Source organism: Haemaphysalis longicornis, unplaced genomic scaffold (assembly GCF_048455015.1).
Source record: "Haemaphysalis longicornis isolate Haplotype H1 unplaced genomic scaffold, Haemaphysalis longicornis Haplotype H1 scaffold_1, whole genome shotgun sequence".
Lineage (NCBI taxonomy): Eukaryota > Metazoa > Arthropoda > Arachnida > Ixodida > Ixodidae > Haemaphysalis > Haemaphysalis longicornis.
In genome coordinates, this window is record NW_027526203.1 from 138339369 (window position 1) to 138353148 (window position 13780).

Sequence of the window (13780 nt, forward strand, 5' to 3'; positions counted from 1 at the left end):
GAAAAGCAAAAACGCCCGTGTGTACGAGATTTCGGCGCACGATAAAGATCCCCAGGTGGTCAAAATTAATCCGGAGCCCTCCACTACGGCGCGCCTCATCGCCTGCGTTGCGTCGGCGCGTTAAACCCCACAATCAATCAATCAAATCAATCAGCGCGGTTTTTGATTTGCGATTTCTCAGCTAATACTCATCGCTTTAACAAAATTCTTGCGGGAGGAGATAGCTAATACATTGCTTTATTTGGTTACATGTACATCCATGCATCGGCGGAAGGTATGTCGGGACCCCTTTAAATAAAAAAGAGCAAAAACAGAGATAGATTGCTGAAAGCGTTAAATTGATTGACATAGACACAGACCGAAATTTTCGAGTTTAGACCGCCAAACAAACGCTATCTCCCTTAAAACTAAGATATCAAAATCTCGTTGCAATGCGTACTTTATCAGAGCCGCGTAGATAGAGCAAAGCAACCTTCACCCTCGCCGTTCTACGCAGAAGCGTGTGCCAGCGAGATTTATTGACCATAAAAAGTTACCCCTAACCCCAAGCACTCAATGCTTTCAGCTTTGCCGCTTGAAGCGAAAGAAAAGACAGGATAGTGCACAGGGGTTGTACACGCACGCGCACATCGTTGTCTCGACATCAGAAGTGCAACGTTAGATATTGCGGCAATGCCTTTTGCTACACGCTCGCGTGCCCCGGCTTTACCGGCGGGTGTACGTGGTACCTCGTAAAAGTTCATAGGTTATGCATTTTGTTTTACTTTGCATCAATAAGTCGGTAGACTTCCTCAGTTTTAGGTGCTTACATCTGTTGCCGTGTATGTGCTTTCTGTGGCTTTGTCAAGCTACTAAGGCAGCTTTTACCAGGGAAGCCACAATATGTTCTGGCATATAAACACCGATGATGATAATGGTGATGCTACTGACCTCGGTGGGACACAGCTTGGGACACAAAACTGTTGCTGCTGCCGAGGCAAACTCTCCCGCACAACATTAAAACTAAGGCGCTCACTTTGCAGCCACGACCAACTTGTGCTCGCTCGTAGGTGCACGCAGAGGTTGACGTTGAATTGCAGCATACGGGTGTCACACCGATCAGCGGAAGTCACTGTCTTCGAGTAAACAACGTGACACACACTACGTTATGGAAACACTCGCAGGCGCCTTGTACAGGAGAACGAATAGCATCGCGGTCACCCGGGCAAACATGGTGGAGTCGCGGCGTCCTGCGCTGCGCACTGCCCGTGCACTCAACGTCGCCTTAGCGGCGGGGCCGCGCAAGCTCTGGCACGGTGGTGACCGTCGGCGCAAGCACGGTTGCCGGCATTCGCTCTACGCTACTTATAAAATGTTACGTCCCAGGTGTAGACAGAGTAATCCTTATGGTTAAAAGTTAGCAGCTTGCTCAAAGTCTCCAGTAAATGAACTCTCTTTCTTATGTATCAACTGAGCGAGTGAGCGAAGCATTGCTATTAATTGAAAAAGTTAACTCTTTGCGCTATGTCCCGCTTCAACAAAAATGTGAACAGCGAATCCAATTATGGCAAGTGCTGTCCAGTGTTGGCAGGTGGATGAAACGGCCAAGTGATTATGCCGGTGGCTTGCGCATAGGCCACGGTGGTGTATTTTTACTCGTTCGGTTGTTCAGCCCTCCGACTTTGTTCGCAAACCGAATTTGCTCGTGCCGCCGCGGTGATACACTAAGCTATAATATGAATACACCACTGTTGCGTTCGATATTTGAGAGAAACTGCCAGCCCCGACACACTATGCGAGACTCTTGGCGTTGTAAAAGCGGGGATGCTATTTTCTTACAACGGGAATTTACATCAAGGTTCCAGCCCTGTCCCGCGGGCCAGTAAAGCTACTTGCATGACGGCTGTCATTTCAGCCGGATAACTGCGCTGACCCGCAAAATAATGGCCATAAATTCTTACATGGTAAAATGCTGGCATTTAGTTCTTTGCTTGTGCTACTTGTGCCTTGTGCTACTTTGCTTATGCTTTGCTTGTGCCATTGTGCTACTTGTAACTGGCGTTGTTGGACGTAATTAAATTGAAATTAGTCCGTTCTGTTGTGGGCAAGTGGCGTTGTCTGGAGGAGCCCTCTTAATTTGCCTGTGATTTACAAGCTAGTTGAAGCTTCCATCCATAAATATTTCTGAATCTACAAGCGCGAATTCAGAGGAACACTCACGTAAAGGCGATCTGCGTGGTCGTGAAGTCTGGTGGAAGCCCCGTCATGCAGTACTTCACCTCTACTTTGGCTGTGGTCTCGATCACTGGGCGGAAATAAGCCAGATGAGAGGCAGATGGTATCACGACTGCCGGAAAAAAAGCACGGTGTCGGTAACTTGGACTCACGCCAAAGAAACAGTTGGATGATATCAGAAATTGAAGGTGTTCGATGAAATGTCTCCCCCTTCCTTTCCAAAATGAATCCCCCCCCCCCCAGGTGCTGTGTGCAGAACCGCTGTGATGATTGTTTCGTTAGCTTTGTCGCTACTCATCTGCATCAATGATGTTCGTGATGGCAATTATGACGGTTTTAATGCCAAGATTTCTTTATCTATTCTCGCGGTTTTCATCAGGCTGCTGCTTCTGCTTGCAAGCTCGCCGGGTGCTCCGGGCAATTTCGTCCGGCACCAGTTAACGCTGACCTTCGTGTATCGCACCCGCCCGGCCGCGAAACCGACTTCCGGAGGAAAAGGGGTGGCCGCGGATGTTATACCAGGTAACGGTGATCTCCCCGTACCGCGCCCGTCGGGCGAAAGCACAGGGCAACCCCACGTCCGTTGGGTATCACGTTTGTGTGATTGCAGCTACTGGCGCCTCGCCAAGGACTACGAAACGTCGGACATTTCTCGTTAGGCTCGTATTGCCCAACGCTATCGCCAGTGCTCCCCGTACTGAAAAATCAGCAACACCACCAAGTACATGAAACTCGAAGAAAAATGCCACATGCAAATTCATTTTAACCCTGGTATACCCCACGAGAGCTTTGAGTTAGATCTATTTCCCCTTTTGCGCAGGATCCGCCAGCTTTTTTTACCTTCTGCCTGTCCCCAATCCGAGTAGGCGGCAGCGCAATGGTTGGGGTAAGTAGTTTGCCGCTTAGCTTATTTTTAGCGTTAACGACGCTGTCAGTCGGAGTTACGTTTTTTCTTTAGGTGATTTTCTCATCGTGAATATGGCTCGTAATGTTAATTCATTCAGTCAGCGTCTACTCCAACTTTTGTTGGTGTAACCCGCATCCGGGCTTTGTCGCCTGGTGGCCTTAAATGTACCACACGACTTTAAATGGAGCCACGTCAAGGCATGGGGCTTGCCGCGTAGCGCCCTGTGTGAGTCCCGCCCTTTTACAGCACCGCGCGTGGTGCCATCCTATTCTGCACTGACTCTTTATCAATCACCCGGCCATGTCGGGGTGCTAGATGCTGATGCTTCATTTCCGATATGGCTACGGGCAGAGTGCACTGTTGTTTTCGTATGGCAGTTGCTCACGTTATAACCCCCTGTGAAATGGAACTTATCTCTTCCCTTTTGGAGTGATTGGCGCACGCGAGGCAATAGCAGAGCTTTTCCAGTGACGTGGCTCTCTACAACTCGTAGTAGGCAGTCTCTCTGCAGATGATGCTGCACTAGAGCAGCAACAATAATATTATTTTCTGTACAACTCTATTATAGTATTACTTCATCTCTAAATGGTTCAGGACATTTTGTACCCCGTCTAGTAGTGTAGAACACGCCTGTTGAGTAACCTCTAGGCAGGCAACAAAAAAAGTTGCAGGTGACATCGACGTTTGGGTCTTAAGATGTATGACGTGGTAGCTTTACTTCCGCGTCGAGGGACCATTTTGGAACGAAGTTGCGTCATTTATCATGAATGCTTTCCAAGCAGGACGTTCAATCACTAGAGCAAGACTAAAAAAAGTTAATGATTTATTTGCCCTTTTTATTACATGGGGCGGGCGTAGGAAAAATGTCAGCATCTCCACTCCGTGCATAATGCCGAGAGTGCGGAGTATGGTAACTCGAAATGACATCCAAATCGCGCCCCGAGTGACATCCCATTTGCTCCCAGACCGTCATTCTATTTCAGCCATGAGTTGCACCTTGATTATTCCCTAAATAAAACTGCAACTCACGGCTCAACTCGAACTTCGCTTGATTTCCGCTTGATGGTAGTGTGTGCACGGATGGACGCTGACGGGCATTGGGAGGTCCTAAGGTACTCCGCACCGTTACAGGCGAGGGAGTAAGATGTTTGACTCTCGGGTACTTCCACGCGGCCGTAGCCCAATGGGTAGGGCGACCGTCACTAACTCAGTCTGATCTACCAGATACAGGATCGAATCCTGCCGGTGCCTGTGCGGTTTTTTGCGATTGTAAAAGCTATACGCGCGGACGCGGACGGACACTGTGCGGTCCTAAGGTACTCCGCACCTAAAAGCTGCCAAAGCAGCTTGACAGACCCACCTGCCCCTTGGGTACATGGCAGCAGTTGTTAATTAAACAGAAACATGAATTTGCAGGCAACTGCATGTTTTTGCAACGGTTTTTAATCAACGCGGCACAGGACAGGAAGAGACCATCTTGTGTGGCTGACGATGTGGGTGCGAAAAGTGGCGGCTGCGCCTAGTTGGTCTGTTCGAGCGAGAAGGCGAGGGTGTCAGTGTTTAAAAGTGTTTATTCACCAACATCATGGTCTTACTAAACACTTTGGTATTTATAAGACAGACACACGCACGTACACGCGCACGCGTACACGCACACGTACACACACGCACGCACACGCACACACACATACGCACACACACAAGCAGACGCACATGCCACGCGCAGACGTACGTACACACGCACACGCGCACGCACACACCCACTCGCATACACACGTACACCTACACCTACACAGACACACACACACACACACGCACACGCACACACACACGCAGAAGCGCACGCGCACACGCACGCGCACATGCACACGCACTCATACACACACATAGACATACACACGCAGACGCACACGCACGCACGCACACACACAAACACACGTACACACACACACGCGCACACACACACGCACATGCACACGAAAACACTCGCGCACGCACACGCACATGCACGCACGCACACACACACATTCACACGCACACACACACACGCACGCACGCACTCCCACGCACACACACCCACACAGACGCACGCACGCACACACACACGCGCGCGCGCACACACACGCGCGCACACACACACACACATGCGCACTCACACACTAACGCACACGCACACACACACAAGCACACCCACGCCGCACGCGCGCACACACACACGCACAAGCACACACGAGCTCGCGCACACGCACACACGTACACGTGCACACTCACACACGTACACGCACACACACACACACACACGCGCAAAAACGCGCGCACACACGCACATTCACACGCACATGCACACGCCCACACACCCACCCACGCACGCACACGCACGCACACACGGAGACACACGCGCGCAGACACACACATACACACATGCACAAGCGCACTTGCACACACAGGTACACACACATACGAACACGCACGTACACACGCACACGCACGCACGGTCACACATGCACGCACGCCCACACACACGCTCACGCTCACACACGCACGCGCACACACACGCGCTCGCGCACACGCACGCACACACACGCACGCACACGCAAGCACACACGCACACACATACACACAGAGAGGGAGAGAGAGAGGGGGAGACCTTTTTTGAGCAAGATGAGGAAAAGTTTGAAAAAGGGGGTAAAAAAATGGTAGGCACAAAGATCTGAACCCGAAGCACAGAGCCCCAATTACAGCTCACGCTGATGTAAAGGTGTCAAGCTGAGCAGAGCAGCCCGTCATGTACCGAGATAGTGTAATACGTACTCTTTCTGTTCCTCACCGATGTGAACATCCCCGGATATGACCAGTGCGCGCAGAAGAAAACGGGTGTTTCCCCATATTGAGCAGAGTTATATGTTAATGTCGAACGTTTTCTACGAAACATCTTTTCTTTACATTTGTGCGTATATGTAATGTTTTGTATCTTGTGCAGTTTGTAATTCTTGGATATTCAGATTCCAGTGTAGCACGGGGAACGATGGTGGTCCTAGGCGTTGTAGAAGGACATGCCATGAAATTTGTGCGCGCGTGTGTGTGTGTGTGACTGTGGAAGAGGGGGGTGAGAGTGGTAGTCAAGCTCAACGGGGAGCATGGTGTGAAAGATCACGTGGGCCTATGTAGGCCACATCTTTCCCTTCTAGACCCCTGTCATTGCGTCCAGATGTAATGATGATGATGATGATGGTTTTAGTTTATTGGCGCAAGGCCGACATGGGCAAAGAGCGCCAAACAAAAAGTTATTTGATGAGGAGGGAACACGAAATAAAATCAGTTAAAAACTATGAGCACGGCTGGTGTAAAGGGCCAGGGTGAAGAACAAGAGTGGTTAAAAGATAAATGAGGTGGTTGGTGTATAGGACCAGGAGTAAAACTATGGGTGGTATGAGATGAGTTGTAAGAAGTGAACTTCTGATAGGAACTTAAAGGTGGGCTGAACAGAAAATATGGCATCGTCCCCTAAGAAGTATGACGGGTGCGGTGGAATATGTCGTGTGTGTAGTTGGGGGAAGTGTTTGCGTAGTGTAATGTCGAGTGCCTTACATTGTATGAGGATATGGATCACGGATAGGGCCTCTCCGCACCTGCTGCACAGAGGTCTTGGAGATGCAGTGAGAAGGTGCGAGTGCGTTGCATGTGTGTGCCCTATCCGTGATCTGGCCAAGGCGACTTCAGAGTATCTATTGCGTGTGTCGGTGGTATGGTCCCAAGTGAGGTTTTATTATGTGTAACTTGTTGTCTGTTTGTTCACTCCAGTGTGTTTGCCATGTTTTGCGAAGTTGTTGTCTGATGTGTGGTTTCACGTCGGTGTAGGGTAATGTGGTTATGTCTACTGTATTCAAGAGTGTAGGAGCAGCAGCCATTCGGTCCGCTGCTTTGTTCCCGGCTATACCACAGTGGCCAGGGACCCAGGAAAGAACCAGTTCAAATTTGCGTACATACAGAGACATAGTACCCTTGACGATCAGATTGACAACGTGGTTTTTCGAAGGCATTGTTGACTACAGTGCCCGCAAAAAACTGAGGGAATCTGTATAGATAATGGGTTGTGGGATGTGGCTTTGAAGTATATGATTGACAACAAGAAGTAAACCGTAAGCCTCTGCCGTAAAGATACTAGTATGACTATTCAGAGTTCTAGTGACATTAAGGCCGGGCCCATGCGCCGCGCAGGACACAGAGGTGGCAGTTCTAGAAGCGTCCGTATAAAATTCAGAACACTCATACTTCTGATGCAAATACAAGAAATGCTGCAGAATTGCACATGTGGGAGCTCGGTTTTTATCTACATGTGTGAAAGATGTGTCGCATGATACAGGGCGGAGATGCCATGGTGCTATAAAATCCGTTAGAAAACTTTGGAGTGTATCTAAAAAGGAGACAGCAAGCTCTGACGCTTCCTCTCTAACTGTGTAAGAGAAGGGCGCAGAGAACGATGGTCGATTTAAAAGGAGTTCAGTCATGGACGTATCATGAAAAACTGATTTAAAAGGATGGTGAGGCATGGATGAAATTTTAAAAGCATAAAGGAGATCTGTGTATGCTCGCTGACGTTGTAGGTTCCATTTGTTGCACTCCACATAGAGGCTTTCGACCGGGCTAGTGCGGAAGGCGCCACACGCCAGGCGGAGCACGAGATGGAGCACTGGGTCCAGCATTTTGAGGGATGTTTTACTTGCTGACCCATTAACAACGCTACCATAGTCCAATCGTGCACCTATCAAGCTGGTAAAAACACGTAAAAGAAGTTGTTTGTCAGCGCCAAAAGAAATGTGCGAGAGAACCTTCAGGATAGTCATTGTCTTTAAGCATTTATGTTTTAGTTGTTTTATGTGTGGGATAAATGTGAGCTTTTCGTCGAAGACTATACCTAAAAACTTGTGTTCCTTTTTGACAGGAATCGAGACACCATTGAGTTGAATGTCTGGATCCGGCCGGATGCCACGCCTCTTGGAAAACAAAATACAAGTGCACTTCCCGGGATTAAATTTAAAACCATTGCTACTTGCCCAGCCAGCTAGCTTGTTAACACCCAGCTGGACCTGGCGCTCACAGACAGACAAGGTACAGGATTTAAAGGAGAGTTGAATGGCGTCTACATGGATTGAACAGGAAATCGACAGTGGCAGCGCCTTCCTAAGGGAATTCATTTTCACAATAAAAGGGTGCAACTTAAAACTCCACCTTGCGGCACTCCATTTTCCTGCACATGAACCCTAGAGAGTGCAGTTCCAACTCGCACATGAAAGGTTCTTTGAGACAAGTAGCTGGAAAGTGTGTTCATCATGTTACCTGACATGCCGAAGGACTTGAAGTCGCTTAGGATGCCATACCGCCCCGCGGTATCGTACGCTTTTTCCAGATCAAAGAATACCGTCATACAATATTGTTTGTGGAGGAAAGCATCCTTTATATAGGACTCGAGCGCGACGAGTTGGTCGTTGGTGGACCGACCCGCCCTGAAGCCTGCCTGGCAGCTCTCGATAAGACCATTGTACTCAAGAAAGTACACGAGTCTCCTGTTTATCGTCTTCTCGAGGAGCTTGCACAGGCAGCTTGTGAGGGCGATGGGCCGATAGCTAGCGGGAGAAGAAGGGGCCTTTCCTTCCCTCAGGAAAGCCACTACAATGGCCTCCCTCCAAGAGCGGGGAATGTGCCCCGAAAGCCATATTTTGTTATATAGATGTAGGAGTGTTTCAGGAGTGTCTGGGTGTAGGGGTTGTATCATGGTGTATGCGATTTCGTCTGCACCTGGAGCTGAAGGCTTACATGTGCTCAGAGCAACCTTCAGCTCATTAATTGAAAAAGGAGAACTGTAAGAAGTGTGCGACTTGTTGTTATCACGGAGGGACTTCTTTTCTACAGATGTTTTGTGTTTCATGAAAGTGTTTGAGGAGTGTGCTGAACTGGACACGTGTTCAAAGTGTTGTGCAAGTGTGTTAGCCTGGTCTTCCAGTGTGTCTCCTGTAGTACTAACGAGGGGCAGGGTGTGTGTCTGTTGTCCTTTTAGTTTTCGTATTCGTGTCCAGACTTTGTGTGTGTCAGTGTATGAGTTGATGGGAGTGAGGAAGGTGCGCCTCACGACGCACTCGCTTCCCAAAAGCCTTTGCTCGTTTAAACGAAATGAGGTTATCTGACGTGGGGTACCGGCGAAGGACACCCCACGCCTTGTTCTGGGCCTCTCGCGCCCGCCTGCAGTCCTCGTTCCACCAGGGTCTCCTTGGGGTTCGGGACCCACTGGAGGCCTGGGGAATGGACTTTTCGGCGGCGTCGAGGATGAGCGCCGTGACGAGTTGGGCGGCTTACTCCACGTGTAGGTGTTTTATGAATGTGTGGTGTAGTTGAGATGTTTGTGTGAATGTGCTCCAGTTTGCTTTTGATTCATTAAACCTTTTATGGGAAGATGGACTGCTCGGGTCTATACCTATATACGTTAATGAAGTGGGGAAACGGTCACTACCATATGGGTCTGTGCCCACAACCCCACTCAAGACATGGAAAGAGAACTGCGGAACCAATAGCCAAGTCATGACGCGAGTATGTATTGTGTCCTAAGCTATGGTATGTAGGCTGTTTTTTGTTGAAAAGGCATGCTCCGGAGGATGTAAGAAACTTCTCTATCAGGCGACCTCGGGCATCCGTTCTGGAGGAGCCCCAAAGAGATTTGTGCGCATTAAGGTCGCCTGTTAGTATGTATGGTTCGGGCAGCTGGTCAACCAGTGCCTCGAAATCAGAGCTCAGAAGTGCAAAATCAGGAGGAATGTAAATGGAGCATACCGTTATCAACCTAATTAATATTATCGTACGGATTGCTACAGCCTCAAGGACAGTGTTCAAAGTGACAGGGTGGCAGGCTAAGGATTTCCGGGCGACAATTGCCACACCTCCTGAAGAGTGTGTGCAGCCAACCCTGTCCTTTCTGAATACCATGTACCTATTTAAGAAATTTGTTTGTTTAGAATTGAGGTGGTTTTCCTGGAGACACATGATACTTGGCTGACTGGCATGTAGAATCTCATACACATCGTCAAGATTTTTAAGGAGGCCTCTGCAGTTCCATTGGATGATGTTTTCTGTTCCAATTATTTAAATTTAAGAATGACTAGAGTGCGTGTGTTCGTGTGTGTTCATGTGTCGTCTTTCGGGGCTGTTACTCTTGGAGTAGGCTTTTTAGGCCTTTCTACTGGCTTGGCCGTCGCAGGCCTCTCCTTGCGCTGCGTTGCAGGCAGGAACGGCGCGACGTCCATTTCGTCATCAGATGTCCTGGGGGTGCCCGTCGAACCGGGCCCCCCGGACTTGGTCCCCCTTCGGGAGCCCTTTGTTTGAGCTGCCACCGCCGCCGTCGTCGGGGACGCCAGAAGTGGCACGGGTGGTGCGGTGACGGTGGGAGCCGATGCGGGGCCCCCGATGTCCATCCCCTCGGCACCCTCCAACGCACTGGAGGACGGGGAGGCAGCGGCGGGGGCGGCCCCGGTCCCAACGGAAGAGGTTGGCACCCCAACCGCTGCTGCCTCAGCAAGTGGCGTGGTGGCGGGATGGGCTGCCTGAGGCAACCCAGGGGGGGGGGGGCGGGAGAGGGACCAGGCCAGACTCGCTGAACTGGGTCCCTGTGGAAACGAGGCGCATCTCCGTCCCCCGGCGAGCTGCGGCGTACCTCCCCAGGGGGAAAGAGGCGAACCTTTTCCGCTCCTCTGGGAAGGTGATGTTCTCAGTTACCTTGATGTTGATTATCTTTTTTTCAATTTGAAATTTTTCGCACTTGCGGGAGTAGGCTGCATGCGCCCCCCCGCAGTGCACACAAGAGAGGGTGTCGGATGGACAGTTGTCGCTCGGATGGTCTTGCGACGCGCATTTTGCACATGTCGTTCGGCCACGGCAAGAGTTTGTACCGTGCCCGAACCGCTCGCACTTAAAACAGCGTCACGGGTTCGGGATGTAGGGACGGATGGAGCAACGGATAAAACCTGCATTTATGTGTTGTGGAAGAACTGCGCAGTGAAAGGCAAGATAATGTGCTTGGTGGGAATCTCCTTGTCGTCTCTGCGGATAGTGATGCGTCTCACGGCAGTGACGCCCTGATCCTTCAAGCTGGCAAGGAGATCCGCATCCGTTTCGTTCAGGAGATCCGGCTTGGATATCACACCCTGCGAGCTGTTGAGGCTCCGATGGGGTGTGACCCTGATGTCTAGATCAGCCAGTCTAGTCTGAGCTAGAAGCTTCGTGGTCTGCTGCTTGTCATTTATTTCGATGAGGAGTTTACCAGACCTTTGTTTTTTGCAGTTATATGATTTTACCATTACGGCTTCAAGATATTTTGCGATCAAGAAGACTGACTGCGATACAAGAGGTTGGGTTGGATTGAGCGATTCCATCACAAGAAATTGAGAAAAAGTATCTGGTTCAGGAAATGTTAAAGATGGCAATGAAGGAAAAGATACGTCGGTGCGGCCCCTTTTCAGGGACCGATCAGGTTTGGGGGGGGGGGTTGTAAATAATATAGGGCATAGTATAAAAGCAGGGAGACTGGGGTACTTTCTTCTTTGACCTTACCCTGGTAGTCAAAGAGGTCCCGTAGCTCCCTGCCTGGTAGACAGGCAGGGAGCCCATCGGCCGGAGCTTGACCAAGGCTCCGACGGCCACCGTTTACGGCTTCTACCCTTCCATTTAAACACCTCGCCACGATTGGACACGGCTTATGTATGGGAGCTCGGGGTCCGTGGTGTCGCTGCTCACCGTCACCATGAATAATCAAGGTGCCCCGTGCGGGGGTCCAGATGTAATCGGATGTCATCTTTTATTGTTGGGTATTGTAGAACCTTTCTCATGCGTTGAGGTACTGAAGATTGATTGTTTGGGGGGTTTAACGGGCCGGCGCTTCACAGGCAATGAGGTGTGCCGTAGTGGGAGGCTCTCGGTTATTTTGACCACCTGGGGATCTTTAACGTGCGCCGGGACCTTAAGCGTGCGCCCATCAGAAAAGCTGCCGCTACCGTTGGGATCGAAAAGCGGCTGTTGTAATCAAACCCACGTTCTCCTGCTCAGGAGCAGAACGCTTCAGCCGCTGAGCACGAGGTCGCGGGTTCGATTCCCGGCCGCGGCGGCCGCTTTTCTGATGGAGGCGAAAAGCAAAAACGCCCGTGTGTACGAGATTTCGGCGCACGCTAAAGAACCCCAGGTGGTGAAAATTAATCCGGAGCCCTCCACTACGGCGCGCCTCATCGCCTGAGTTGCGTCGGCGCGTTAAACCCTCACAATCAATCAATCAAATCAAGAACGCTTCAGCCACTGAGCCACCGCGGCAGGTTAAATTGTAATTGTATGCTTTACGCTAGGTGATGAAGGGAATAATCTCCTTTTTGGGTGTGTGTAATGATCTATAAGCATGAATTCCATAGTTCCGCTAGGCGAATGGTCGAGAGGATGGCTCTGATTTCCGCTTTTGTCGATACTATGTGCAGGAGGGTAATAAAGTCAGAGTAATCGGCACGGTGGTCAACCACTACAATTGTTGGCGTCGTACTTTCGAACTTAAGGGAGTCAGCGTATACAAAGTTTTCATGGTTTTAGAAATTTCTTCGAAATAATTTGTTCCGGCCGGTCGCCTGACCTTCCGTAGGTTTGTATCTGTGTTGTTTGGTATGGAGAGAGTTTTTATAGAATGTCGCTCTATACGTGACATCTATCATGGCGTCCAGCCATCTTTTTTATAAGATGTGCCGATATATTATAAGGTGACGGGTCTTAATTTTGTTTTTTCTTTTGTGTTTCGTGAGTCGCGTCTCTGATTCCGTCAAAGATATTTATAAAACACAGTTAACGACCCTTGCAGTGGTCGTAAAAATTGGGAGGTTGTGGGCTACTATAAAATTAAGCTGCCGAGATAATGTTGTTTATTTTGCCTTCTTCCGTGCGGCCCCCTGTTCTTGCCCTTTACAGGCGTTTTACAATGTTGGCCAAATGGTCAAAGATTTTCGGTATTTTGGCCGTTTTGAGATAAGCTCAGCCACCTCTGTGTAGGGCCATGCCGAAGATTGTTGCGTGACTGTTTTCTGAGATCACATGCTCACCTATTCTGAGGTTCTGAAGCCATTCGTCGTTTGATGGAGAGTGTATGCCGCCGTGACAGGTCAGCGGAAAATTGTAAAACTTATTTTAATATTCGTGTAATTAGGCACCATATATTCTGTTTTATTTTCTAGTTGAACACATTTCAGTTTGTCTCTTGTTAGTTTGTTTGTTTGGCTCTAGGTTTTCATTGGTTTTTGATAGCCTAGCTTTAATGTTTTGCGCCCTTTTTTAGTGTGGAGACACAGTGCTGGCGCCATCACCATTTTCAGTAACCCTGGAGGCGCTTTGGAGCTGGTGTAAGTTGCGCGTGCGGGTGGCGACCATGTCGGCCGAGCATGCGTCTACAGACGGCGCGTAGAAAAAACTTCACTGCACTGGTACGGGGCGTGCTCAAACCGCGCATTTTTTTTCTGCACGGCTGTGGTGGCATTGTCCTCCTTTCCACAATCTAATTGCCGCCGCTTCGTATTCCGGATTCAGGCGAGCCCTTGCGCCTGGCTGCCTCAGTTGCAGTTTCCTGTTATCATGGATGAGGTAGTTGAGGTA

The 13780-nt window shown here is 49.8% G+C and overlaps 1 protein-coding gene across 1 annotated transcript in view; it reads right to left on the bottom strand.

The window, feature by feature from the left end:
* LOC144136988 (O-acyltransferase like protein-like) overlaps nucleotides 1–13780 on the bottom strand; it is a 150846-nt gene that overhangs the window by 109194 nt on the left and 27872 nt on the right. The window contains exon 4 of the mRNA XM_077669438.1: nucleotides 2200–2284. Within this exon, the coding sequence (XP_077525564.1) occupies nucleotides 2200–2284 (85 nt within the window). The remainder of the gene's footprint in view (nucleotides 1–2199; nucleotides 2285–13780) is intronic.